This window comes from Mercenaria mercenaria, chromosome 1 (assembly GCF_021730395.1).
Source record: "Mercenaria mercenaria strain notata chromosome 1, MADL_Memer_1, whole genome shotgun sequence".
Classification (NCBI taxonomy): Eukaryota; Metazoa; Mollusca; class Bivalvia; order Venerida; family Veneridae; genus Mercenaria; species Mercenaria mercenaria.
In genome coordinates this window covers 47,350,607-47,378,466 of record NC_069361.1, presented here as the reverse complement: position 1 = coordinate 47,378,466, position 27,860 = coordinate 47,350,607, and the positions used below count along the sequence as shown (strand labels likewise).

Sequence of the window (27,860 nt, the reverse complement as noted above, 5' to 3'; positions counted from 1 at the left end):
GTTACGGTTAATTCGCGGGAAAATGTCTACAAGAGCAGTGTAACAGCAAATAGTTATCTGTCCATGTTACGAACACCTCATTTGTTTTCACACTCGTACAGTCACCTCCCAGGTACAGAACGAATGAGTGGAGCATAAAATAGAAAAACTGGAAACTCCACAGGTCGCTCAACGCAACAAAAACGAAAATGTTGCAGGCGACTGTGACCACAGGGGTTTGCTTCATACCTAGGTCCAGGCCCAACCCTAATATGAAATAAGGCAAAGCCTCAAAGCGAGCTCAAAGAAATCGGATTTAGCTAAAAATATTATGCATCTCATTTATTTGTCACAAAGAAACTATTCACTACTCACAAGAATTTCAGGAGAACCTATTCACATGAAAAAGTCTACATTTAGTGTCACCATACCTATAATAGTGAATATCATACTTTGCAAAATTTATGGGAAGCCGGTGTCACGGTGACATCATTACGGCGTTCCCGTTTCTTTCTGCTTATTAATGACATTTTTCCATTTTCTGGCCGATGCTTGATCTTTTAAATAGCAATGCAATGAGATTTTTATAAACCAGACTTTTACACTTAAAATGTAATTTTTTCATAAGAGTTTGTACCCCAGAACAACATGGAAGTGAAAAAAAAGAGTTACCACAATACTTAGAAAAAATATATACATGCAAATATGGGCGTTTTAAGGCTCATAAAGCCGTTTTTCAAAATTTTAGCCCGAATAACAACCTGATACCAAAACAATGACATTTATTTAAAAATCTGACACAAAAATGATCATACTTGACCCCAGTAGTATATATAGTATAAGAGAGCACTAAAAGTCTATATACCTAGGCCTTTTCTGTTATTCCTTGGTCGTATTCCGGTCACAAATATAGTGTATCAGACAACGTGTTTTCAGTAGGCCACAAACATTCAAGTAAATCCCAAACAAGGAGCTACGTTCAATAAACACTTGATGCCCCCAGTGGCATCCTTGTCGATACAAAGTAACCGAAGTCCAAAACGAGGTCAAGGTCAAACTGAGGTCAGGTGATGTTTGAAGATGAGGAATGGTCACAGGTTTCATCTGTTTTAGTATCAATTCATTCTTGTAAACGGTATTAATGCTAGACGAAACGGTCCCATTTGGTTAACCAAGAGATGGCCCATATAAAGTAACCCTGGAACAACTGATACGGGGACTGGAAACCGGCATTTATCTTAGATTATGCTGTTGTCCAATCGAAGCTAATGCCGTAGGTTATTCTGCTATTACTCAAACACTTACGCCTTACAGTTTAACTCGTCCTTTCAGTGAAAATCTGGGAAAGCATTTGTTGAATTTTTTGTTGAAAACAAAAGTTCTGACATGAAGTTATTGCCTGCATCTGTTTTTAAATGGAAAATATCTACATTAATGTTACTTTTCGCCCTGTGAAACTCCAGACTTGTCTTACCCAGAGAGAAAGATGTTGTTTTTTACATGATATTTGCCTTGTTGATTCAGAGTATTTAGAACAAAAAAATTAGGACATATTTTAATGAAAATAGCAAGTCAAAACTGTAAACTGTTGCCTGAAAATATTTGTTTATGATATTGCTCTGTTCTTCACCATTTAAATGCGTGTTAAACCTAGATTTCTGCAGTTTTATCTAAAAGTTCGGAATACTAATTGTAACTTCGTTGTCGGCCTTTTTTTTTTAAAAGAAATTTGTTATTTTAATTTAAAAACATTGTATTTTTCACACATCAGTTTTAAGATTAAATTTATTAAACTAATTTTTGGAGTTTAAACAACAATTTCGTTTGAAACATTCCCTACGTTCAAGAAGAATGTTTGTTTCTGTATGTAGAAATCTGACATTATAAACAATAATTATAATTATGGCTCTACAAGATTAAGAAAAGTGTCAGCTTTCTGTTATTTTCCATATTTTTTATTCAAATCCAACAAAAATCGGCCCTTTGATAAAGATTTGAAGTTATGTGGTAAAATATTTCTTCAGGGAAGTGAGCTCGAGTTAATTCATAATAATTAAGCATATCACCACATGCAGTCGCATGCTGTTTTTGCTTCAGAATCCCTTTAGATCAATCTCTGATCATCTAATTATCGCCACTTAACATGTGACTGGTAAACCCTTTGAACAATAAGTGTTATAGCTCCATGATTAACATGAGGTAATATGCTAATTACACGCTAATCGATAGTGGAGAAAACAAAATATCGATCGCTAATGACTGGTCGATATTTACAGGTATGGACGACAGCATAATACAGATAAATGTATTGATTTACAGGAGTTTCTACTCCCCGTATTAGACCTTCCTGAGTAACCCAAGTCCAAAATGAGGTCAAGGTCAAGGTCAGACTGAGGTCAGGTGATGTCTGAAGATGAGGAATGTTCACAGGTTACATCTGCATTAGTATCAAGTCATTCTAATAAGGGGTATTGATGCTAGACGAAACGGTCCAATTTGGTTAACCTCGTACGGACGGACGGACGGACAATCACTATATGCCTCCCGCATCAGTAGATGCCAGGGGCATAAAAAAGTTACTCTATAACTAACTATTGAATGTTGTTTTCATTGGAATATTGTCTAAGATCAGGTTTTATTTGCTGCATTATCAATAAATATCATAGGAAATTATATGAAATTATGGTGTTTTTTATGTGTGAAAATCTGATGAAACAATCACAGCCAAAACTAAGTTTTTAAGTCCAGTTTTCAATAGAGGGGTTAATTTAGTAACTCTTGAGAAAATTATAATCTTATCCAATGTATTTACAGTCAAACCTGTCTTTAAAGACCACCCTGGGAACTACTAAAAGAGCCAGGCTGTTGTATATATTGTGTATGCAGTATAACTTACTGAAGAGTAATATTCAGCGAGACTTTCAGAGTGGTCTTTCTGGAAAGAAGCTATTGTTCTGGGGTGGTATTTAGCACAGGTTTGACTGTAAGAATTGTTTTAACTGGAACTGATGGAAAATGCATGCTTTGTAACATGAACAAAATGATTGTATTAAAAACTCAACTAGAACAAGTTGAACAGCGCTGAAAATGTAATGACTAAAATTATGTATTACTGATTATTCTAATATGGCTTTATGTCATGCTATATTTTGATTCTAGCATTTCTTAATATATTTTTCCCTTCAACAGTCGATAAAGATTTTAACAATTTGACATTAATGGAACCTTATTATTTTGTCATAACATTCAGTAAATTTCACAAATTTACTTCATAAATGGTAGATTCATGATATAACACATACTAGACAGAGTCATGCAGTCACTGAAGTGAGAGTGTTATGAAACTGGGCCGGGATGTGGATAGGGAACAACATTTTTTCAATTTATTGTCACTGAAAAAGGTAAAATTAAATGTAAAAAACATGATATATTTAACATTTTAAATAGTCTTCCATGTATTATGCGTTGTTATAACTGTTTAAGCTGTAAAAAACGTAAATATTTACTACGGCGTAGTTGTTACATAATGGGAACGAAAGTTTATGGTGACGAAACAACTCGACAATTTCTACCCGTGATTTTGTTGCATTCTCTCGTTTACTTTGTTAATTTCTACTTGCATTTGTAATTTATGTACACTTGCATTTACAACTCCAGTAAAAACACTTACAACTAATTCTGAATGGTATAAAATACTGCAAACTCGATTCAATGTTATGAAATTAATCGCACCGGTGTCAGTAGCAGGTGCGCGTTTTACGTTCGGAACATGAAGAGTTGCCGTTCGTGGCTATCTGCACAGGCTTCAGAAAATGACAAAATACTACTTTTTTACGGTGGTTTCCGTTGGGAAACTATGTTTTTTTAAGTAGAACAATGATCGATATACCTCCTAAAGCCAGAAATTTCCGCGAAAGGCACCGTTTTCACAAATTTCCGACTTGATGAAAACTTTATATAATGATTTGTTTATGTTTTTGCGCAATAATTTACAAAGAGGTACCATTTCCCGCTGCGGACTTCTTTTTTCTCCATATATGGCACAGTGGTTCCCAGCTTTTTGCATGTTTTATAAGCGAAATCGACCGTAAGAAATGATACCAAAAATGAGGTCAGCCAAAAATAGTACGGGAAAAACACTACGCCAGCGCCGCCTAGCGGAGTTTGCATTGCTATTTTAAATGCAAATAATATTTTTTTTTCAAACAGCTGGAAATCATTCTTTTATTATTGTTGAGTGATGAATAATTTTTAGCAATTGAATGAATTTCTGTATTCACTCCGGAAAGAAGTACTTCCTGTGAGCACCAGTCCGCTAGGGTGCGCTTTTTTAAAACTTCCGACGAAACTTTTCAAATCCACCACCAAGTGTGAAAGTATACTTGCGTTACCGTAAAGCTCGATTCTCGAGCAGGCCCTTTGGGCCTGCTCTTCGAGCTCACTATAAGAAAAGGCAGTGGCTACAATTATGGTACCGTAATCCTAGCCTCTGGTTGTAGGATTACGGAAGTTCCGTATTCCTAGACAACCCTATGAGAATAGGCTAGGATTACAGAAGTATTTAAGAGGCATCAAATTTATGTTAGGACATGCATAAATGACATTGTCAGGCCTCGACCTTAGCGGTGGACCGTTGGACCGACGCAACCAAAATATTGGCAGGTCCACTAACTATCAAAAGTTGGGTAGACCGACGCTCAACCAATTTTCAGTCACGGTCTGCAAATAAAATAAAACCCTTAAGAGTAAACAAATAGGGGGGAAAATCGTACCCATATCAAAGAATTCACAAAACGAAAGTTGATTTTGCCTTAAGTACGGCATTCTACCGTTATAAGCATTGGCGAGTTAAAGTCAGGACAGCACGAATGGACTACTCCACCGATCGGGCGAGTGGTTTTTACGTGGTATTTACCAAATTGAGAAATTACATCAGGCAAAATTACCTGGATTGACTGGAATTTACCCGCGAATCGTAAAAATATCAAAACGTCATGCTGGTAATTTTCCATTCCACAAGCACGTGCGCCCTATCGTAATGTCTAATTTACATCGCGGTTACTTTTGACACAAAAAACGCGCGTAGTGCATTCATTTTTTAATATAATCGCTTTAAATTTTCAACACCGCTTGAGAACTAATACAGTTTGAATTCTATAACAATTTTAATAAGATATCGACAGGAGTGTAGGCAAAATTCTTTAAAAACGATCAAATTTTCATATAATGTTCTGTAAAATTTCAAACAGCGCGATCTTGATTATTTATTTCTTTCTTAAAGTAAATAAACGGTACATGCTATGGGAATAAAATTCAGACTTTTGACCAGAAAGTACAAAAAACACAATTAAAAAATCTTAAATAATGAAAAAGCGGCAGCAATTTAAATACATGGAGTAAAACGATTTTTGGCAAACAGATTTCTGTTAGCGTGGCAGAATAGGTTACGTGACCTAATGAACGTAAATAGAAATGTGATTTTAAAATAAAGCAGTATGATGTCGTTGCGGTTTTTAATAAGTTTTAAATGATTCTTTGTACATGTATTTTTTGACACAACACTTTGTTAGATATTCTTCTCAAACAGTAATGTAAATTTCTTGAGGGCAAATAGGTCACAGAGGTAGGACATCCACTATCATCGTTCACGGTTTGATACATTTGCATGTCAGTTTATTCGGGATATTGCACATTCGCTTTTAAAAAATTAAAGAAAGAACTTTTTTACTGATTTCTTCTCAACAATTAAAGGAATTGAGAAAGTACGATTAGACAGTGATGTGTCACATGGCGCGAAAACATGACGTAATGCCATGACAATCTCGGGGAAACTATACCGCTTTGATCTCCGCTTCAGATGCCACAATAACCGACACACTTCTTGCAGCTCTTTGAGAGGGTGTTAATTGAAGATGAAAACAAGGCCAATTACTTAGTTTATCATCAGAATTATTACCGATAATTGTTGATGTTTTTGTTTTCACTTTCAACACGGGTCGGGAGGATGATGATTACTGTGTCCATATTTTGGGACACTTTTCAGAAATAATTATTTTTCTGGATAACAGATTGCTACTGTCTTCCATTTTTAATTATTTTAGAAATAAGTCCTGTTGCTTTGAGTCATATGAAGTTATGACGTCTACAACATCAAAATTTATGTGATAGAATTGGAGGTCCACTAAAGTCTGAGCAGGTCTACTAGATTTTAGCAGTTGGTGGACCTCCTGGCAACTGCTGAAAAAAGTTAAGGTCGAGGCCTGATTGTAAACTTACTCATTTCACTTAATTTCACTAATATTTCGTGCTATTGATCGGCCGTTTTGGGTTAGTATAATCTTCATGGCAGTGCGTGGAATTATTATAGAATTATCTATGTTTCGTATATACCTGCATTTTTTAGCTCACCTGTCACAAAGTGACAAGGTGAGCTTTTGTGATCGCGCGGTGTCCGTCGTCCGTCGTCCGTCCGTGCGTGCGTCCGTGCGTGCGTGCGTCCGTCCGTAAACTTTTGCTTGTGACCGCTCTAGAGGTCACATTTTTCATGGGATCTTTATGAAAGTTGGTCAGAATGTTCATCTTGATGATATCTAGGTGAAGTTCGAAACTGGGTCACGTGCCTTCAAAAACTAGGTCAGTAGGTCTAAAAATAGAAAAACCTTGTGACCTCTCTAGAGGCCATATATTTCACAAGATCTTCATGAAAATTGGTCAGAATGTTCACCTTGATGATATCTAGGTCAAGTTCGAAACTGGGGTACGTGCCTTCAAAAACTAGGTCAGTAGGTCTAAAAATAGAAAAACCTTGTGACCTCTCTAGAGGCCATATATTTCACAAGATCTTCATGAAAATTGGTCAGAGCCTTCATCTTCATGATATCTAGGTCAAGTTCGAAACTGGGTCACGTGCCATCAAAAACTAGGTCAGTAGGTCAAATAATAGAAAAACCTTGTGACCTCTCTAAAGGCCACATTTTTCATGGGATCTGTATGAAAGTTGGTCTGAATGTTCATCTTGATGATATCTAGGTCAAGTTCGAAACTGGGTCACGTTCGGTCAAAAACTAGGTCAGTAGGTCTAAAAATAGAAAAACCTTGTGACCTCTCTAGAGGCCATATATTTCATGAGATCTTCATGAAAATTGGTCAGAATGTTCACCTTGATGATATCTAGGTCAAGCTCGAAAGTGGGTCACGTGCTGTCAAAAACTAGGTCAGTAGGTCAAATAATAGAAAAACCTTGTGACCTCTCTAGAGGCCATATTTTTCACGGGATCTGTATGAAAGTTGGTCTGAATGTTCTTCTTGATGATATTTAGGTCAATTTCGAAAGTGGGTCACGTGCCTTCAAAAACTAGGTCAGTAGGTCAAATAATAGAAAAACCTTGTGACCTCTCTAAAGACCATATTTTTCATGGGATCTGTATGAAAGTTGTTCTGAATGTTCATCTTGATGATATCTAGGTCAAGTTCGAAACAGGGTCATGTGCGGTCAAAAACTAGGTCAGTAGGTCTAAAAATAGAAAAACCTTGTGACCTCTCTAGAGGCCATACTTGTGAATGGATCTCCATAAAAACTGGTCAGAATGTTCACCTTGATGATATCTAGGTCAAGTTTGAAACTGGGTCACGTGCCTTAAAAAACTAGGTCAGTAGGTCAAATAATAAAAAAAACGTTGTGACCTCTCTAGAGGCTATACTTTTCATGGGATCTGTATGAAAGTTGGTCTGAATGTTCATCTTGATGATATCTAGGTCAAGTTTGAAACTGGGTCAATTGCGGTCAAAAACTAGGTCAGTAGGTCTAAAATTATTAAAATCTTTTGACCTCTCTAGAGGCCATATTTTTCAATGGATCTTCATGAAAATTGATCTGAATGTTCACCTTGATGATATCTAGGTCAGTTTCGAAACTGGGTCACGTGCAGTCAAAAACTAGGCCAGTAGGTATAAAAATAGAAAAACCTTGTGACCTCTCTAGTTTAGCAGATGTTACATGTTGGAGTGAAGGTACTTTCTAAATATATCATTATATGTTACTATTTGAGCAGCGCCATGTGAAAACCAACATTAAGCATCCGCGCAGTCTGGTCGGGATCCATGCTGTTCTCTTTCAAAGCCTATTGCAATTACAGAAACTGTTAGTGTGAACAGCATGGATCCTGACCAGACTGTGCAGATGTGCAGGCTGGTCTGGATCCATGCTGGTCGCAAACACACCATGTTGTTTTTTTCTCATGGTGCGGCTCATTTTATGTTAATATTTATTAAAACTTGTTGTTTCCAGCACATGATAACTTAATCTGTTATGGCTGTTTTGACTGGTTGACCAAAGGTCATTGTTGAATGTTTCATTGTTAAGTATTAAAATATTTAAGGTTGTAACTTTTGCGTGAAAGAAGTGTTACATATACCATCACTATGTTATAGTTTTACCAAAAAGTTAGTTATGTTACCAGTAGTTTAGATAGATGTATGTTTTTAATCATTTCTGAATTCCAGTCCTTTTAAGAAAGCACAAATGGTTCATGTCTACCTATATTTTTCCCATAAATTTACATTCTCTTTGAGTTTATAATTTGTCACGTTATAGACATTAAAATTGTCATGTTTTAGAACAAAGTACATTTATCTATTTGTGTTAAATTGTGTACAGACCCTAACTGCCATATTTTTAGCTCACCTGAGCAATGCTCAGATGAGTTTTTCTGATCACTCAATGTCCGGCGTCTGTCTGTCTTTCGTCTGTCCGTCAACATTTAGCTTGTGTATGCGATAGAGACTGTATTTTTCAACTGATCTCCATGAAATTTGGTCAGAATGATTACCTTGATGAAATCTAGGCTGAGTTCGAAAATGGGTCATCTGGGGTCAAAAACTAGGTCACTAGGTCATATCAAGGAAAAACATTGTGTATGCGATAGAGGCTGTATTTTTCAATTGATCTTCATGAAATTTTGTCAGAATGATTACCTTGATGAATTCTAGGCCAAGTTCGAAAATGGGTCACCTGGGGTTAAAAACTAGGTCACTAGGTCAAATCAAGGAAAAACCTTGTGTATGCGATAGAGGCTGTATTTTTCATTTTATTTTCATGAATTTTGGTCAGAATGATTACCTTGATGAAATCTAGGCCGAGTTCGAAAATGGGTCATCTGGGGTCAAAAACTAGGTCACTAGGTCAAATCAAGGAAAAACCTTGTGTATGCGATAGAGGCTGTATTTTTCAATTGATCTTCATGAAATTTTGTCAGAATGATTACCTTGATGAAATCTAGACCAAGTTCGAAAATGGGTCCCCCGGGGTCAAAAACTAGGTCACTAGGTCAAATCAAGGAAAAACCTTGTGTATGCGATAGAGGCTGTATTTTTCATTTTATCTTCATGAATTTTGGTCAGAATGATTACCTTGATGAAATCTATGCCGAGTTCGAAAATGGGTTATCTGGGGTTAAAAAGTAGGTCACTAGGTCAAATCAAAGAAAACCCTTGTGTATGCGATAGAGGCTGTATTTTTCAACTGATCTTCATGAAATTTTGTCAGAATGATAACCTTGATGAAATCTAGGCCAGTATTGAAAATGGGTCATCTTAGGTAAAAAACTAGGTCACTAGGTCAAATCAAAGAAAAACCATGTGTATGCGATAGAGGCTGTATTTTTTAATTGATCTTCATGAATTTTGGTCAGAATTATTGCCTTGATAAAATCTAGGTCAAGTTTGAATATGGGTCATCGGGGATCAAAAACTAGGTCACTAGGTCAAATCAAAGAAAAAAGTTTTGTATGCGATAGAGGCTGTATTTTTTAATCGAGGTTGATGAAATTTTGTCAGAATGATTGCCTTCATCAAATCTAGGTCAAATTCGAATATAGGTCATCTTAGCTCAAAAACTAGGTCACTAGGTCAAATTGAAGAAAATGCTTGTTTACACTTAAGAGACCACATTTTTGATCCAATCTTAATGAAAACTGGTCAGAATATTTGTTTCCATGAAATCACTATGTCAAACATGTTTACACTGTTATGGTATGTTTATCAGGTGAGCGACCTAGGGCCATCTTGGCCCTCTTGTTTTTTCATCAAGTCAACACAAATGGTCTTTAATAACATACAATATGGTTATAAATCATAAAATTCAAAGTACAGAATTTTTTTTAAATCTAACTTTGACACTCATATTTCTAATGTATTTCCGCACGCTGCCATTAAGATTATACTAACCCAAAACGGTGGATAGATAACACGAAATAATAAGGCAGGAATGAAAAATTAAGTGAAATAAGTAAGTTTACAACATCATTTATGCGTGTTCTAACATACACTTTATGCTTCTTAAAATACTTCCGTAATCCTAGCCTATCCTCATAGGGTTGTCTAGGAATACGGAACTTCCGTAATCCTAGAACCGGAGGTTAGGATTACGGTACCGTAATCGTAGCCACTGCCATAAGAAAAACACAAGGGAAATCACTTCACCTAGAACAAAGTTCTATGTCCCTTCGGTTTTTCGCTTGATGTATTTTTTCTAAATAGATATTTTCTAAAACTATATTATGCCATTAAAAATCACTCTTTTATTGAATTTTCGGCCACCTGGCCTTTATCAAAACATGAAAAGTCATTGATACAGCTATGTAACATCCATATTATAATACTTCTTTTGTCTCAATGACGTGACGTCATTGCCTGTAAACACGACGTCAAACGACGTAACGTCACTTCCCGTATTATTTCACGTGTCTGTCACTCAATTTATGTGTTATATTTAACATTGCAACCATGAGACAAAACAAGTATTATAATATGGATGTTACATAGCTGTATCAATGACTTTTCATGTTTTGATAAAGGCCAGGTGGACGAAAATTCAATAAAAGAGTGATTTTTAATGAATTATTATATCTACTTCCCTATGGAAGATCTTTGAATGAATATATTATGCCATTTGTTGTCTATTAAGGTGATGTCACTTTTTGAATTTCCGGTGAATAACAAAAAACCAAAGAATATTCAGTTTCCAAAAACTGTTATATTATGATTCAACCAAATAGTTTCCATTGTCTATCAGAAAGGAACAGTTCTTATATCTTAATATTGAGATTTGATACCTTTATAACAGACAGTAAACTAAAACAATAGACATTCGTATGTGACGTCGGTGAGCTCAACAAAGCAATTTCAAGCACAAATATTAATGTGGAATGTCAAGTAAGTTGCACACTACAATATCCGTCCAAGATACTATCAAAAACAATGCATTTGCAGAATAGAGAGATAAAAGTAATTTTGACAGCTCGTGAAAACTAATGACAAATTTTGACAGGTATATGATGACTCGTGACCTAATTAATTTTTTTCTGTTATTTCTAACTTCCAGTTTGATTTTTATAAAATGGGTATTCTTTATTGTAGCTTACAACTCGTACATTAAAACAATAAAAGAATATATTGTTACCTCACTGTCGTTTTGTTTGTCCATCTCTCGTACGAATTCCTATTGTTTCAGTCATTTGTCAGTAATTAGAGCAACTCACAGTGTTGAAATCATACAAAACACATCCCTTATTTTCACATAGATATTGAGGATTTATCTAATGAGCACATGTATTGGAAACACAATTTCAATACCGACTGTGTATTGTAATAATGCTAAACTATCTCAGCCGTGACATCTTAAATTCTGCGCACGATGGTACCAAATTTTCTTACATGCATGTTAGCAAACGCGAGAAAACTGCATCGAAACAGAAATGGACCTAGGCATGAGCCAAACCCCTGTGACTGTGACTCAATGCAGACTTGGAGCGCCAGTATAAATTACAGACTCTGGTACATACTGGATTAACTAAATTTGAACTAAAATATCTTAAATGTATATATTTTGTAACCATGGTGATACTAACCCTAACCTTTAGTCAGTATTTTATGCATATTGTACACTAAATGCATGCAGACATGCAAAAATATGCATATTTTTGCCGTGTGCTACAATTAATAATCACTTGCGGGCATGCGCAGAAGACCACTCCAAGTCTGCAATGAGTTACATCGGTTGCAGGCTTGGTTTGATAATAGAAGTGTCTAACCGTCCGGTAACCGGACGCCTAGCCTGCGTTCTAGCCGTCTGGTTACCGGACGACTAGCAAATCCTCAGGGGATTTTCTAGCCGTCCGGTAATAGATTTCCGAATGATTTAGTAATGATTTTATATAGATTTAAATGTTATTTACTTAAGATATCAATACTTATCTGAGTTTTCAGTCAATAAAACGAATGAGATCGTGTTTGTATACAAATCCGTTGATATTCTATTTTTAGAAATGATAAAACATTGTTTGCCGAACGTCCATGCTATTTTGTAAAAGTGATGTTTTTCTAACAGCCAAAACTTTAATTCTTAAAAACACAAAATATATTTGTTTTGAAGAATATAAAGCCACAGGAGTCTGAAATTCTATCAATAAGACCATAGAAGTCTATCTTTACAAAAAATACTCGACAGCATTCAAATCTGATACACTTTACAAGAGTAATCGGACATTTTCTGAGGTTTTCTGAGATTTTCAGCAACAATTACAGCGCCGGAAAATCTCAGAAAATGTCTGATTACTCTCGTAAAGTGTATCAGATTTGAATACTGTCGAGTGTGGTAGGTGTATTTTAGTGTTATTTCTTCACCACGCTTGTTAAATTGCGATCACCCTGTGTTCCTTGCGTATTTTCAGGGGACCCTGGGTTTTTGACGTTTCATTCCTGGTGTTTATTAAACCAGAGTTATTAGATTGGGGTAGATGTCGGTCGGGCGGGTGGGTGGTGGCGGCGGCGTCAAACTGGTGTTTCCGGTCAATAACTTTTGTTTCGGTAAAGATATTTGAATAAAACCTGGTATGTATGTAGCTTATATCAAGACAAAGGCTGGGATTGATTTTGGGGTTTCTGGGGTCAAGGTCAAGGTCACTGTTACTTAAAATAGAAAAAGGGTTTCCGGTCAATAACTTTTGTTTCGGTAAAGATATTTGAATAAAACTTGGTAGGTATGTAGCTTATATCAAGACAAAGGCTGGGATTGATTTTGGGGTTTCTGGGGTCAAGGTCACTGTTACTTAAAATAGAAAAAGGGTTTCCGGTCAATAACTTAACTTAGGAATGAGCTATCATGATGAAACTTGGTGTATAGAAAACTTATATAAAGTTGTAGCTTGGGATTGATTTTGGGGTTTCTGGGATCAAGGTCAAGGTCATTGTTACTAAAAATAGGGTTAGGGTTAGGGTTAGCATATCTTCTACATGCATGGAGGGATTTTGATGAAAGTTGGCACAATTGTTCACCATCATGAGACGGAGTGTCATGCGCAAGAACCAGGTCCCTAGGTCTAAGGTCAAGGTCACACTTAGAGGTCAAAGGATACAAGAATGAAAACTTTGTTCGGAGCATATCTTCTTCATGCATAGAGGGATTTTGATGTAACTTGGCACAATTATACACCATCATGAGACGAAGTGTCTTGCCCAGTCCCCTTTAGAATTACTTCCATTTGTTGTTACTATAAATAGCTTATATTGTAACTTTTTCATTACTAGACGTAAGGAAAAATCGAGATCACTTTTCTGTAGTACAACATGCATGTTACATCCAATTTTGAGGTGTATTTTGACCAATCTCTACCTGGTAAGGATTTCTGTGTGGACTTACAATTTTTTTTTTTTTTTTTTTTTTTTTTTTTTTTTTTTTTTTAGGATTAACTTCCCTTAGTTGTTACTATAAATAACTTATATTGTAACTTTTTTATAATTGACTGTAGGGAAAAACCAAGACCACTATTCTGTGATACAATATAGTTGTTACTTTCTAATTTTAGGTGTATTTTAAGGTATCTCTACCTGGTAAGGAGTTTTTTTGTGGACTTAGAAAAACAAAAGAATTACAGTGATTACTAAACAACCACAAAATTAAAATTACATCTGCAAATACAGGTGCTAGAGTAAAGAAATTTGCTTTGACGGGCGTATATTGTGATATTCTGGCACTCTTGTTTATTCTTATGAAAAGTGTTGAAAACCTGGTTTCGTGGCATTGCCGCGTTTCTTGTTTTATATATATAGGGGGTATTTTTTGTAAAGATAGATTTCTATGCTCTTATTGATAGAATTTCAGACTCTGTGATAAAGCTTATAAAACAAGCAATTCGTTATTTAATTTTGACATTATTTAAATAGATTAATTATAAACGCTTAACTACTGTTTTACTAAAAGTTTTGAACTTTACACTGCCGCTATTGAAATTAAATGTCATTTGAAACAGTTATTCATTAAAAAATATTTGAATACTAAATAAGAAAATTGTAAGTAGAATCTATTTCAAAACTGTTTAATTTTGAAAATCCAGTGAAAACATTGTTAAAATTTAATTATTCCGAAAATATAAGCCATCAGATGAACAGATTTTAATGAGTGACGTCACGGCGATCTCGCCATTATTGATTTCGGCAAACTTCCATTTTATCGGCTGATTAATGCAGTGATTTATTGTAAATCTTCAGTATGTATTCACACAAAATTTTGTTTGCAGATAACTATCCCATATCTTAAGTAAATAACATTAAAACTGTATAAAATCATTATTTATTTATTTGGAAATCTGTTACTGGACGGCTAGAAAATCCCCCTATGATTTGCTAGTTGTCCGGTAACCAAACGCCTAGCCTGTGTTCCAGACAGCTAGACCCTTCCTTTGATAATTGATGCTGTTCATGGGCAGTAGTGGAAACCGTCCACGCCCTCTAGCTCCGGGTTGAGCAGAACTCAATATTACACATGCTAAAAGTACAAAAAACAATTGAGACATCCGCAGATGTGTTCATACTGACTTCACATGCTTGGTATGTGCCACATATATTCAGATTACCCAAAACACCCCACCCTAACAGGAAAGTCGAAAGCTAGCTATACCTAGCTAAATCAAACTATATGTAGCTAGAAAGAACTGTAATACCATATATGGCACTATCATTATAGCCTTACTCGGTAGCCTAGTGGTAGAGCGTCTGCTTCGAGTGCGGGAGGTTGTGGGTTCCCCGGCCGCGTCGTATCAAAGACGTAAAAAATGGTACTAGTAGCTTCCTCGCTTGGCGCTCAGCATTAAGAGGGTAGTGCTAGGACTGGTCAGCCTGGTGTCAGTATAATGTGACTGGGTGGGGTATCATGTCACGTGTCTATGGCATGATATTCCAGTGAGGCAGCACTATAAAGTTGGGCATTGTGCTTACTGCTACAAGTAGTCACCGTCGTTTATTTGACTGAAAAATTGTTGAAAAAGACGTTAAACCCGAACACACGCACATGCATTTGGCTTATCGAGATGACTATTTTATGATCTGACATTTTTTAGTTGTCATCCCTCTAAGCCTTATAGGTATCTGCATTTTACTGTTAAGAAAACGAAGACATTAAAAAATCCAAAAAAGTTATAATATACTGGTCAGACTTGCTTGCTTTAATAAATTAATATTCATGTAGAAACTTCAAATGGGTTGAAATTAATTCAAAATTTTAAATGAGACAAGTCTGCGAAAATATGAAGTGACAGGTGTGAGGAGATCTCCAGTATATACCCTAACACCAGTTTCAATAAATAGTAGATTGCCGATTTCACTAAATTGCAGAAACAAAACACAAAATATACATTCATAAAATGTCAGCAAGGGATGCTTTCATGTCGACATAATTTATTTTCATAGATGTAATAATTACAAATACTTTGTAAATGTACCAGAAAACGTTCCCAAACGGATTTCTTTGGGGATTTCCTAACAGAAATATGCAGATTGTTTGGACGTGACTGAGACCGCGACAGTCAAAAGTTGTCATGCTGTCCCGAAACGTCCTATTATTTTGGACTAAGAAAAGACAATCACTATTCAGAGTAGTGGTGTCTCATTTTCATGCCCCCGGCATCTACTGATGTGGGAGGCATATAGTGATTGCCCTGCCCGTTCGTCTGTCCGTCAGAACGAGGTTAACCAAATGGGACCGTTTCGTCTAGCATCAATACCCCTAACTAGAATGACTTGATACTCATGCAGATGTAACCTGTGACCATTCCTCATCTTCAGACATCACCTGACCTCGTTTTGGACTTGGGTTGCTATGTATAGACAAGGATGCCACCGCAGGGTTCAAATTTAAATAAGCATACAAGCTAAATGCTAGTGGAATTTTGAAAAAGCTAGTGGGTTTGAAATGTACTAGCTAATTTCAGCTAGTCAATTATTTAACAAGCAAAATTTCTTCAGAGCTTTAATAAAGTTTAATTGTTTTGAAGGTACACATTTTTCTCCATGAAAGTAATGTTATCATTTATGTTTATGATATTTTCTTGTTCAACAAAAAATGGCACAAGCTATTTTAAGCTAACAGAAAATATTTTTGTTTGTGACTGGCTACTTACAGAGATCAATTAGTAAGTTTTGGCCAGTAAAATATTAAGAGTAATTAAATATTATTAACTTTAGCCGGTAGCTTTTCATTTTAGCTAGTGATCAAAAAGGACACTAGCTAATTTCAGCTAGTACAAACTATTGTTAAATTTGACCACTGTCACAGGGGGCATCAAGCGTTTATTGAACGCAGCTCCTTGTTTTATCTTGCACGGCAATATCCAGTCCATGTCCCTGGGGGGATGATAATTATCTTCCCCAGATATTCTCTTGATACACTCCCGAACAACCAGGTCTTCGACGTCATCGAAACGCGAGTCTCTCAATTCGTTCTTGATGGTTGGGAAAAGCCAAAAGTCACATGGTGCTAGGTCTGGAGAGTACGGGGAATGTGGTATAGTTTTAATATCTAACCCAGCTAATGTTGTCTTGGTAACGACAGACGTATGGGGTATTGCGTTCTCATGGTGAAGATAGAATTTGCTGACAAGCTCCAACATCAAGAAGAATTGAGAGGCTTGCGTTTCAGTGGCGTCGAAGATGTGCCAGTTATTGTTTGGGAGTGTATCAGGAGAATACCAACAGAAAACTTCAACAGCTTCTTTTAACCTTGGGTTCACAGACACGAGAAGTGTGTGAAGTACTCTGGAGAATATTTTGAGTAAATTTGACATGTGTATTGTGTCCGACATTACGACATAGACTTTCTGCAATTATTTATATATTTATATATTTAGTTGCCCCACTCACGTTTACCTAACCTACGGTAATAATAATTAGCGTGTTATTTTTAATTTTGTAAATTTGCTTCTGAGAATGAGTAAAAGGTATATGTTTAAAGAATTGTGTAAAAATATTAAAAAATAAGAATGTTACAGCACTTTTTTCGAAACTTTCCGAACACCCCTGGTAATCACGTCATTCATTCCGTATATACTTTTGTATATTGACTGTGTATTTTTTTTTTTTTTTTTTCAGTGAAGATTTCCTTTTACAGCAAATATCAAGTACTTTAAATGGCATTCATTCCGAAAAAGAAATATTCCCTGGGATGATATTTTACATTGTATTTGAATGTTGAAAATCAATAAAGGGTTCACTGCGGGAAAAATATTTACCGTTTGAAGTCCGAAGCCACAGTTTACGCAGTCCAAAGATTTTGTAAATGAAGCAAAATTTTTTATATTAAATTGCAAAAATTCTGGCGTATTTTGTTAACCGCAAAAAAAGATCACTGGGCAATACCCAAGTGTTTACCTCTTTATTGTTGCAGGAAGATGAGCAGCTCTGTCACATCCAGTGTCTCCTCAAGGGAAATGGCTTCACGTCAAGAATGCCTCGATTCTCTTGGAGAATTCATAGAGAGATGTCAGGAAAATATCACATCAATGCTGGACACGCTTGGTTGGACACCAGAGCATTTTATGCAAGTATGAAAACTTCCATCTTGAATCTTAATTATTATAACATTGAAACTCACTAAAAGAAATTATTGCAAACCTCAGCGAAGGTAGCATTTTGACTTTCCCTGCTGATTTTGATTTTCAGGTACAAGTGGGCATATTACATTCTTATTTCTAAGAGCGCTTAATTATCTCTGTATTACTAGTGGTCAGAATTACAGCAAACTTAACTTTAATATATCCTGGCATGGACCTTTATGTATTTGTAGCCCAGAAATCAGTGCGAGTGTCCTCACAACAGTAGTCATAGAATGCCAGAGTCGTCATTGGAAAAGCATACACGAATCTGTGAAATGGTTAGTCAAGGCTACAGTAAAGAAGATGCTGTAAGTATTGTAGAGGTATATTTGAAGTCGTTCTGACCTGATGTAATGTGGTTAGATATGGAGTCAAAACTTCTTTGTGGTGTAGAATTTTCCTGTAAGAGTTTTCCAGCTGGTTTATGCAAGATAGGTGGTTCTGCCCAGGTCCCCTCCTGAGCCTGAAACCATGCGTGAAGGAGCACCTCGGGACTTTTACCACCAAAAAATGTTGAAATTAAAGCCAGTGTGTGGTCTATTTGAAAATTTACTTCTCACTGTTAAATTCTGGATGATTTTCATTTGAAATGTTATAAAAATGTAAATCATTAAAACTTTTGTGCGTTGGTGTCTGTCTGATCGTAATGTAATTAAAAAGATTTGTATGTTCAGTAGCCGAGGATGCTATCAAGATGACTTTAGATGGGGTTATGGTTATACATAGGTTTCCTTATGGACTCTTGGGGGAATTGTCCACCATTAGATCTGGAATGGGACTCTTCGTTTGGTCTAAATTGTGTGTCTTTTAACCTATCGAAACAAAACATAAATGAGAATCTGTAGACAACTTACTTTCGAAAGTCTGGTGGAAAATGCACTTGCTACAGTAACTGTGAATTGAATTGATTATTGATAAATTGATTAGTTTTGACATCTTGTTGCTTCTTGAAGTAATATAGGTCCTGGTCTTAAGAGGAAGGTCATTTAAGTGAAACATTACAGCTACCTTGTTTGAACAGAACTTGGCAATAACAGATAAAAATGGATTGTCAGAATATTTCTTGTACATTTTTCAGGAGAAAATAACAGAAGATAGGTCATTTTACTACAAGGATGCATCCTGTGTATACCCTGTAAAACTAGGTAAGTTATCAGTGTTTGTTGTTGTTTTTTCAGGCCAGTTCGGGACCAGTATTGGGTCCCAAACCCAATAGCAAATAGTACGTTTTTTCTTAATTTCAAAGCTAAAATTTCAAGTTAAAAAAATACCTTTTACTTTTTCAACCAAGACAGTGCAGTTCCAATGAAACCTTAAACATTTGAAACACACGACAGTTTTCTTACTTAATGCATTTATTACCATTTTTTTCCAATTAAATGTAACATTTAAAAAAAAATGTGACCTAACAATTCCCAATTTAGACGTTTAACAACACTTTTTTCCCAATGGTTCAGACCCTGGCCCCATTCCAGATTCAGTGGGGAAAAAACTGGTTACTCTGATATTTGAAATAAGTCCCTTGATAGACGTTTATCTTTACTCTGGTCTAAAAATAATTTAGTATCCATGTGTTAAGATTTTTGCATATTACATAAGAAAAACATTTTCCTGAAAACATTCAAAGAATGTAGAAATGATTGAAATTAGTTTTCATGTGTACAGGTACACATGAAAGTGAGTGGAAATGTTGTGTTCTCGAGAGCACAGTACACACATGGTGGTTTCATCTAGAATGGTCTATACTAGAGTGGGGGAAAATGGGGATAAATTCCTGTTTTTATTTAGGTATATCAAACTTAAATACAAGATGTCATGCTGTCCTGTAACTTTTATTTCAGACTTGGACACTTTAAATTCAGTATTGTGGAATCATCATGTACAAAATCATTCGGGTAAGTTTCATACTTCTTTTGGATGTAAGATATCGTGTATAGAGGTATAATAAAAATAAAAGATTCTTTTTCCATGCATTACAAGACAACTGTGTAAAATGTCTAAAACAAGACTATTAGACTTTCAGTTATTCTGAAATTCAAGTTGGACAAATTAGCACACAGGCATCATTAAAAACCTCATCTCAGAATTTGGAAGAAAAAAATACATTAATGCAAGGATAATTTAGGTCTCTTTAACCAGCTGTAATTTGTCATCTAGTACTGTTCAACCTAAGTTCCAGATGGGTTGCTTCCCTTTTATAGGATAATCAAAAAGCCAAGTGTTATCAAAATTTTGTAGTTTCTTACCTTTGTTTAGCCCACAGTTGGCTTATAGAACAGTTATATAGTTTAATAGGTTGTCTGGAACAACAGTTTCGAAAAATCACTTTGTTAAGATATGTATGGATCTGCAAATGTATAGTATGAAGTTCTAATTCTGAGGAATGACATTGGAAATACATTTGTCAGTTTTCTTAGTGCAATGGATTACATTACTTCAGTGTTCTATGGCTACAAGAAGATACCGCGGACGGCAGAGGAGGAGCAAGTATTGATGAGTCGTGAAGACAGATTGGGAGTGGCCGAGTACGTCGTCAAGCGAGCTAAGGAGGCAAATAGACTGAAGGAACTTGGACAAGATGACCTGCTTGTGTCAGAAAATCTGGCTGATCTCATTAAGAAAGGTAACGCTACAGATATCAGGGATCGAATTTAGCGGTCGCTAACTCGCAAAATTCGAGTAAGAATAAAAAAATGCGAGTAGAAAATAATGGCACTAGAATATTTTCGCGATCACGTTTCATTCTTTAAAAACTCCTTTGGGGCAGTTAATTTACCGATAATCACGTGACTGCTTCTAGACGCTTGTCGCTTTATACAAAAGTATAATTATCGGATATCTAAGTAAGGGTCTAGGCAATATTTGTTTTCATTTTGGTCTGTAATTTGCAAAGTTCTGCGAAAATGGAGAGGAAAATTACATGTTTCTTGGTGCAAAAAGGCCCGCGGAGACCGAAAATGCTAGCAACTCTATGGGCAGTGACCTGAGAAAAACTCAAAACTTCAACGTCCACCCAAAAGTCCAAAGAATCATTTAGTACTTTGGTTAGTATCGTACTTTCAAAACCAGAAAGTCTCAAGTCTGTCTGGACATGAACTTTTATATGAAACCAAACAACAACAAAACAATTTAATAAATTCAGCACGTAAACAGCTTTTAAGTAATTGCTAGTGGAACCCATCATTTTGCTAACTAGTGGGAAAAAAATAGCAAAAACTTGCTAGTGGGGAAAAAGTTAAATTCAGTCCCTGGATATTTAGGAGATGTCATGTGCAAAACGTTATGGAGCTAAATTGACTTGTTTCACCCTAAAATGTTGCCTAACTTAAAGTAAGTTTTACATTCTCAATGATGCATGATTTAAGTCTTGATAGTTCAAATTATGTTACATTACTTGAAGAATGCTATAAATTATACACAAATTAAAATTCTGATGTACAAATTTCCAAAAAGAAAAGGTGCAACTGATCACAGTAATTTCCCAGTTACAAGTTATTAAGTTTCTGATATTGTGTAATAAGAATTTTTTGCAAGCAATTAACATTCACTATACAGTCGAGACTGTTTTAAGAGACCGACTTTGGGAAGCAGCGAAAAAGGTCACATATGACAGGGAGTCTCTTAAAACAGTCTCACTTAACAGGATGACGCTGGTTTCATATATTTTTCCAATTAAAGTACATGAATATCGGATACTTATATATTGGCCTCTTTTAAGGTAGGAGTGGAAAATGATTAAATACTATTTCTTTAATTGCATATTGATAAAATATAAATTTCAAATAATTTGCATCATTCGTATGATGTTGATAAAACAAATTTAAGCTCATGATCTGGCAAGAAAATAAAGGGGAGCAGTAAAATATAAATGTTCCATTTGAACTATTTACACACTGAGGTTTATGATATTATATTTTTGTGTACTAATTGTTCATTGACATTTATTCGATTATTGACTGCATCTTTAATCTGTGTTTATTTCGTCTTTTCCTGTTAAGTACCGTCATATTTTTGTTTCACCAGAAATAAAGTTAATTTATGCACCGACTCCGAATTCTTCAGCGACTTTATACGCTGGTTTTCCCTAATCGAGCAATTCAAGTGCCTTAACACGCTGTTCTAATGTCAAAACAGTTCTTTTTAATGTTTTTCATCAGCCATTTTTTGTAAACAAATAAGTTCTCGTCTCAAACAACTTCACGCGAGATAAAGAACGGTAACTCTATCGTGTAAAATCTTGCGAGGGAGCGTCTCAAAGTCGCTGAAAACGGTCTAAATATCGATTCGGGAGCCTCATTTCACAGTCGCTTGTCGCGTAAGGCAGGGGGTGGCTTAATTCAGACTCTTTTAATAGTAAATTGCGTCCGGAGCATAAAATAGGGTCGCATATGACAGGGAGTCGCTAAATTCAGGGGGTCGTTAAGGCAGTCTCGACTGTATATGCTAAATGTCCTTATTCATGTAAATGTATAGGGGCCTCCTTGGCCGAGTGGTTAAGGTCGCTGACTTCAAATCACTTGCCCCTCATCGATGTGGGTTCGACCCTCACTCGGGGCGTTGAATTCTTTATGTGAGGAAGCCATTCAGCTGGCTTACGGAAGGTCGGTGGTTCTACCCAGGTGCCCGCTTGTGATGAAATAATGCACGGAGGGGCACCTGGGGTCTTCCTCCACTATCAAAGCTGGAAAGTTGCCATATGACCTATAATTGTGTCGGTGCGACGTTAAACACAACCAACTACACTGGTAAAAATAAACAACAAACAGTGAATATATCTGATTTGATTGTATCTGCTCTGTATCAGATAATGAAGAAAGAAAGTTAGACCCGTTTGAGGAGATGGCAGCTCTGCGAGATTACAGAAGACGTAGACAGACATACAGAGCGAAGAACGTCCATATTACCAAGAAATCTCACACTGAGGTATTTAAATTGTATTTATGGACAAGCCATTTAATACGTGCTTTATTATGTGACATCGAAAACAGATTTCAAAGATTTGATTTTAGCCTGAGTTATAGACAACAGATAGCTCAAAAAATGAACTGGCCAGACATGTAAGGAGTCTTGTAGTAAAAAACTAATTTTGTTGAAGTGAGGGAGCTTCGGTGGCAAAGTGGTTTAGGGTGCTGACTTCTAGTTGCTTACTGTTCACTGCTGTGAATTCAGTCTTCAAAGGCTATCGTAAAAGTGCCATCCTGCAGGCCTATAGAAAATTAGTGGTTCAGTCTTGGTGCCCATCTGAAATGATACCCAGTGGAGCTTCTTGGGTCTTCATCAACCTATATAAGATTGCCGCATGACCTGAACTGAAAATGGAATAAAAAAGAAATACACAAACAAGTACCTATGAATTTTAAGGTGTGTCATGCAGACTTGTTTTAGATACAGATCTGCATTTAATGTAGAGCATTCCTCATGGCATTGAAACTTGCTGACAAGATAAATATATGCAAAGTACAGAAGAAAACAGAGAACATGGATAATTTATGCTTGACTTAGTTTTCAGGTTTTTGTCTGTTTTGAAAAAAAATCTTATGGTGATTGTTTCAGCAAGTCTTTTGTACTTTTTCGATTGACGTTACTATATTGCCAAATTCTGTGTATGTTTTGTTGTAGATAATGCGTGAAGTCATCAACAACCAAATGGAGATGTATACACAGTCTGTTGTTGGTGAGACTGGACAGGTTCCACCACACATGTAAGTTTTATGTTACCATTATGGTTTTCAGAGATTTTGGTTTTTTATGCCTCCACTTTGGGGGGGGGGGGGCATATAGATTTGCTCTTGTCCTTCCGTCCTTCCGTCCGTCTGTCCGTCCGTCCTTCCGAAAATGTTGTGTCGCGCGTAGCTCTGAAAGTATTTCACGTAGAGTCACAAAACTTTACAAGAATGTTGGTCAGCATGTGTAGTTGTGCAGCTGGGGTTTCACGTCCGGATCCATTCAGTCATGTAGAAGTTATGGCATCTGACTTTGTAAAAATTGGTCATTTTAATGTTGTGTCGTGCCTAGCTCCAAAAATATATGACCTAGAGTCACAAAACTTTACAGGCATGTTGGTCAGCATGTGCAGTTGTGCACCTGGGGTTTCGCGTCTGGATTCATCCAGACATATAGGAGTTATGGCCCCTGACTTAGTAAAAAATTGGTCATTTTAATGTTGTGTCACGCATAGCTCCAAAAGTATTTGACCTAGAATCACCAAAGTTTACAGGAATGTTGGTCAGCATGTGTAGTTGTGCACCTGGGGTTTCGCGTCCGGATTCATTCAGTCATGTAGAAGTTATGGCATCTGACTTTGTAAAAATTGGTCATTTTAATGTTGTGTCGTGCCTAGCTCCAAAAGTATATGACCTAGAGTCACAAAACTTTACAGGCATGTTGGTCAGCATGTGTAGTTGTGCACCTGGGGTTTCGCGTCCGGATTCATCCAGTCATGTAGGAGTTATGGCCCCTGACTTCGTAAAAAATTGGTCATTTTAATGTTGTGTCGTGCATAGCCCCAAAAGTATTTGACCTAGAATCACCAAAGTTTACAGGAATGTTGGTCAGCATGTGTAGTTGTGCACCTGGGGTTTGGCATCCGGATTCATTCAGTATTGTAGGAGTTCTGGCCCCTGACTAATGTCATGTAGTGGGGGCATCTGTGTCCCATGGACACATTTCTAGTTGGTGGTTATAAGTCCCCTACCAGTCGAACACCATAGGGGACTATAAGAATGCCATCCGTCTGTCTGCAGATCTGGATCCTGTAGTAAGTAAAAAAGTATTCAAGTTAGGTTAAAAAAAAACTTTGTTGTGAATAGAGGGAAATAATATGTAGATGATGCACTTACATGACTTACGCTTGTAGCTCAGAGGTCAAGGTCACTATTTAAGGTCAAGTAAAAATTGTTTCACTTTTATACGCATTGATGGATTATCTTAGTGCTACATGGAAATGTTCCCCATGATGACATAATGTGTCAACACATGACCTGTGCTTGTCAGTCAAAGATCAAGGTCACTATTGAAACTTTGCCACCGGTATGGGATTCTGTATTGCCACTATAATACTCGGTCACTTGCTTGACTAAGTATTTCTGACACTGTTTGGTCAGTCAAAAAGATAAGAACCCAATACTCTCATAACTTGTAAGTTTGAATATCTGAAATAATGCTTGGATGGGGCAAGATAGGTATAGGAACACTGGTTACAATAATGTGTGTCCATATATAACTGAAATACTGTTTTAAAAAAAGCTTCAAAACAAACAGTATGAAGCAATCGAGTTTCTCAACAGTATCTACTATCAATCCATAGTTTTTTGCTTTGGTGATAAATGATATAACTAGGCTGCATCTGACAACCAGCTTATCTAAAATGATACATACAGTTGCAAGCAAGACCTAAGTTCTTCAACAGAATATCCAGATATATTGGCCCTTTCTGCAGTATTTCGAAAACCAATTGATAGATTTAGGAACAAAGTAAGAAATAGAAAAATAAAATTTTACAGGTCACATGATGAGGATGAAACAGGCTCCAGGAGCATCAAAACAGAAGATGGGGAAGGTTACAGACCCGGAGAAAGAGATGAACGATCCAGGCAGAGAGAGCATAGAAGATATGGTAGATCAAGAAGTAGAGATAGACAAAATAGGTATGTACCATATTTAATATTGTTTGTATTTCTGAATACATTAAAAAAGGCCCTGGTGTTATACTGTGTACAAATGCCTGGCTAGAGCTTCAGATGTGTTGTGCACAACATTTTGCTGTATATAAGAGGTACCTATCTGATTTTACAGAAAGGAGAAATGAGCCGCACCATGAGAAAACCAACATAGTGTGTTTGCGACCAGCAAGGATCCAGACCAGAGTGCGCAAATGCGCAGGCTGGTCTGGATTCATGCTGGTTGCAAATGCAATATGTTGGTTTTCTCATGGCGTGGCTCAAATTCTGCTAGCAAAATTAAAGACATTTATAGTCTGTCATTATCGTGGGTCTTTGGGGAGACCATATCATATCTCCAGGCTATATCTCTGTCATTCATCAAGGTATTTTGAAACAATTTTACATAGAATTTTATTTTGATACCCATTTGTATATATTTTGGAGACATTTGTTTTGCAAAAGCACGTTTTGTTATGCATGGCTTGTGTAATAGAGGAGATGCCTGTGACATGAAGGGAATAATGAACAGAACAATTGAACATTACATCCGGCAGATCTCACATAATAGGTCAGTTAACTTACCCAAATTTCTAACAAGTTATCAACACTTGTATGACAACTTCCCAAAGAAGATGGAAAAACTGTAATTTCATTTTTGTAACATTGGCTTGGCTCTGGCTCAAACACACCTAGATAATCCATTATTTTATTTACCTATTTTGGCAGACTGTCTTGAAGAAGCTACTTTTTTTTACAGGTCCTCGAGAAGGAGCAGATCAAGGAGTAGAGACAGAAGCAGTAGATACGAGAGAGATGACCAGACTTCAACAGATGGTAGATCAACCCGAGACAGTAGACGTAGAAGTAGGTCTAGAAGTGACGAACCTGAAAAATCTAAATCTAAACGAAAACATAGATCCAGAAGCAGATCACTTAGCTCTGAAAGGTAAAGCTATACTGTGAAATTATTTCCATGAAATAGAATTTTCATGAACAAGTGGAGTTACCATTGATTTTAGTTTTAGTAGGTGTAATCTATGCATTGCTGTCAAGTCAATAATACTGGCTGTGGCAAAAACTGAAAATTAATTTCTGTAAATTACAAGTAATAATTAATAATATTTCAAGGGTCTAAGAAGTTTGATAAGTAGTATTACTGGAAAAATTTCCAGTAGGATTTGAGGATTAATTTCAATTCCTTCCTAACTGTGTGACTTTCAGTCTCTTTAGAAATGACTTAACCTGTAAGTTTTTGCATGCAATGCATATAAAAAAATTTGTTAATTAGAAATTCATCAGTATTGTTAACTTCCCAGATATACCGGTAATCAAAGCAGTGTACTGTTAATAGTTATATTTCAGTACTTTGGTAACACCATCAAATGTTAGCAAATTAGTAACGTATTTCAGGTCCAAGAAGTCAAAGCACAAGAAGCACAAACATAAACACAAGAAACATAAGAAACAGGAGAGAAAAAGTGAAGATAGAGACAGTGATAATGAGAAGAGGGAAGATTCAGGTGAAGTGAATGACCAGTAATGAAGAGAGAGAGAAAAATAATACTTGGAATTTAAGACATTTATGAACAGGAGAAATGTCAGATATATAACAGTGTCGACCACACAAGACATGGTTAGCACATGACACAGGTCGGATACATAGAAGTGTTATTCAAATAAAACGTGTTTAGCACATAACACATATTAAGTACATTGGAGAAGTGCCAAAGCTGATAGTGAAAATATCTGTAAACTGTGTTACAGAACATAGAGAGTGGAAGAAATACTTTCAAGCAGAGATGATGGTCACCAGGGGAGAAATACTTTAGAGAAAAGAGCAACAGTGATGAAAATATGTCAGGATGTGGAGTAACAGGAGAAAAATTAACATTATAGTGATGAAGACGGGAAAAAGAACAGATAATGCTTTCGGAATGAACACTGAACATCAGTGTTAGGAAAAAGATAAAGAAACAACTTAGCCGGGAACAAAATGAGTGCAGTTTATAGTATAATCTTGTTTACAAATGGAAAGGAAGTATAATTTAAATATAAGAATTAAAGCTTTTTTTTGGTGTTCATGCGAAATGAACGACAGATTAGGATTGGCAAATTAAACATGAATTGCTTTTGCTGATCCTATTCTGTCTTTCATTTCACATGAACACCTAAAAAATCTCATTTCTTAAGTGCCATTGTTATTACAATTTAAGTGTCCTATGTGATTGTTATCACAGTTTGCTGTTGTTATTACAATGTCCTGTGGTATTGTTATTACAGTTTACGTGACCTGTGCTAA

At 36.2% G+C, this 27,860-nt stretch overlaps 1 protein-coding gene across 2 annotated transcripts; it reads left to right on the top strand.

Annotated features, from left to right (window-relative positions):
* LOC123539601 (U11/U12 small nuclear ribonucleoprotein 48 kDa protein-like) lies at nucleotides 1–27,860 on the top strand. Of its 2 annotated transcripts, none has more exons than XM_045324271.2 (11): nucleotides 1–112; nucleotides 17,693–17,849; nucleotides 18,092–18,208; nucleotides 18,979–19,045; nucleotides 19,742–19,795; nucleotides 20,341–20,523; nucleotides 22,705–22,823; nucleotides 23,520–23,602; nucleotides 25,403–25,546; nucleotides 26,319–26,507; nucleotides 26,972–27,860. In XM_045324271.2, the coding sequence occupies exons 2-11, from the start codon at nucleotides 17,697–17,699 to the stop codon at nucleotides 27,099–27,101; spliced, it is 1,239 nt and encodes a 412-aa protein (XP_045180206.2). In that variant the 5' UTR covers nucleotides 1–112; nucleotides 17,693–17,696; the 3' UTR covers nucleotides 27,102–27,860. The 2 variants fall into 2 exon arrangements, with proteins under 2 accessions (XP_045180206.2, XP_053402613.1); XM_053546638.1 differs by having other exon boundaries at nucleotides 13–112; nucleotides 17,398–17,849.

What these genes read in the sequence shown, in the direction of transcription:
- LOC123539601 (XM_045324271.2), top strand. Translation starts at nt 17,697, where the DNA reads ATGAGCAGCTCTGTCACATCCAGTGTCTCCTCAAGGGAAATGGCTTCA. An exon ending in GGCTGATCTCATTAAGAAAG is followed by an intron (nt 20,524 to 22,704) that starts GTAACGCTACAG and finishes GCTCTGTATCAG; the next exon opens with ATAATGAAGAAAGAAAGTTA. An exon ending in AGATCACTTAGCTCTGAAAG is followed by an intron (nt 26,508 to 26,971) that starts GTAAAGCTATAC and finishes AACGTATTTCAG; the next exon opens with GTCCAAGAAGTCAAAGCACA.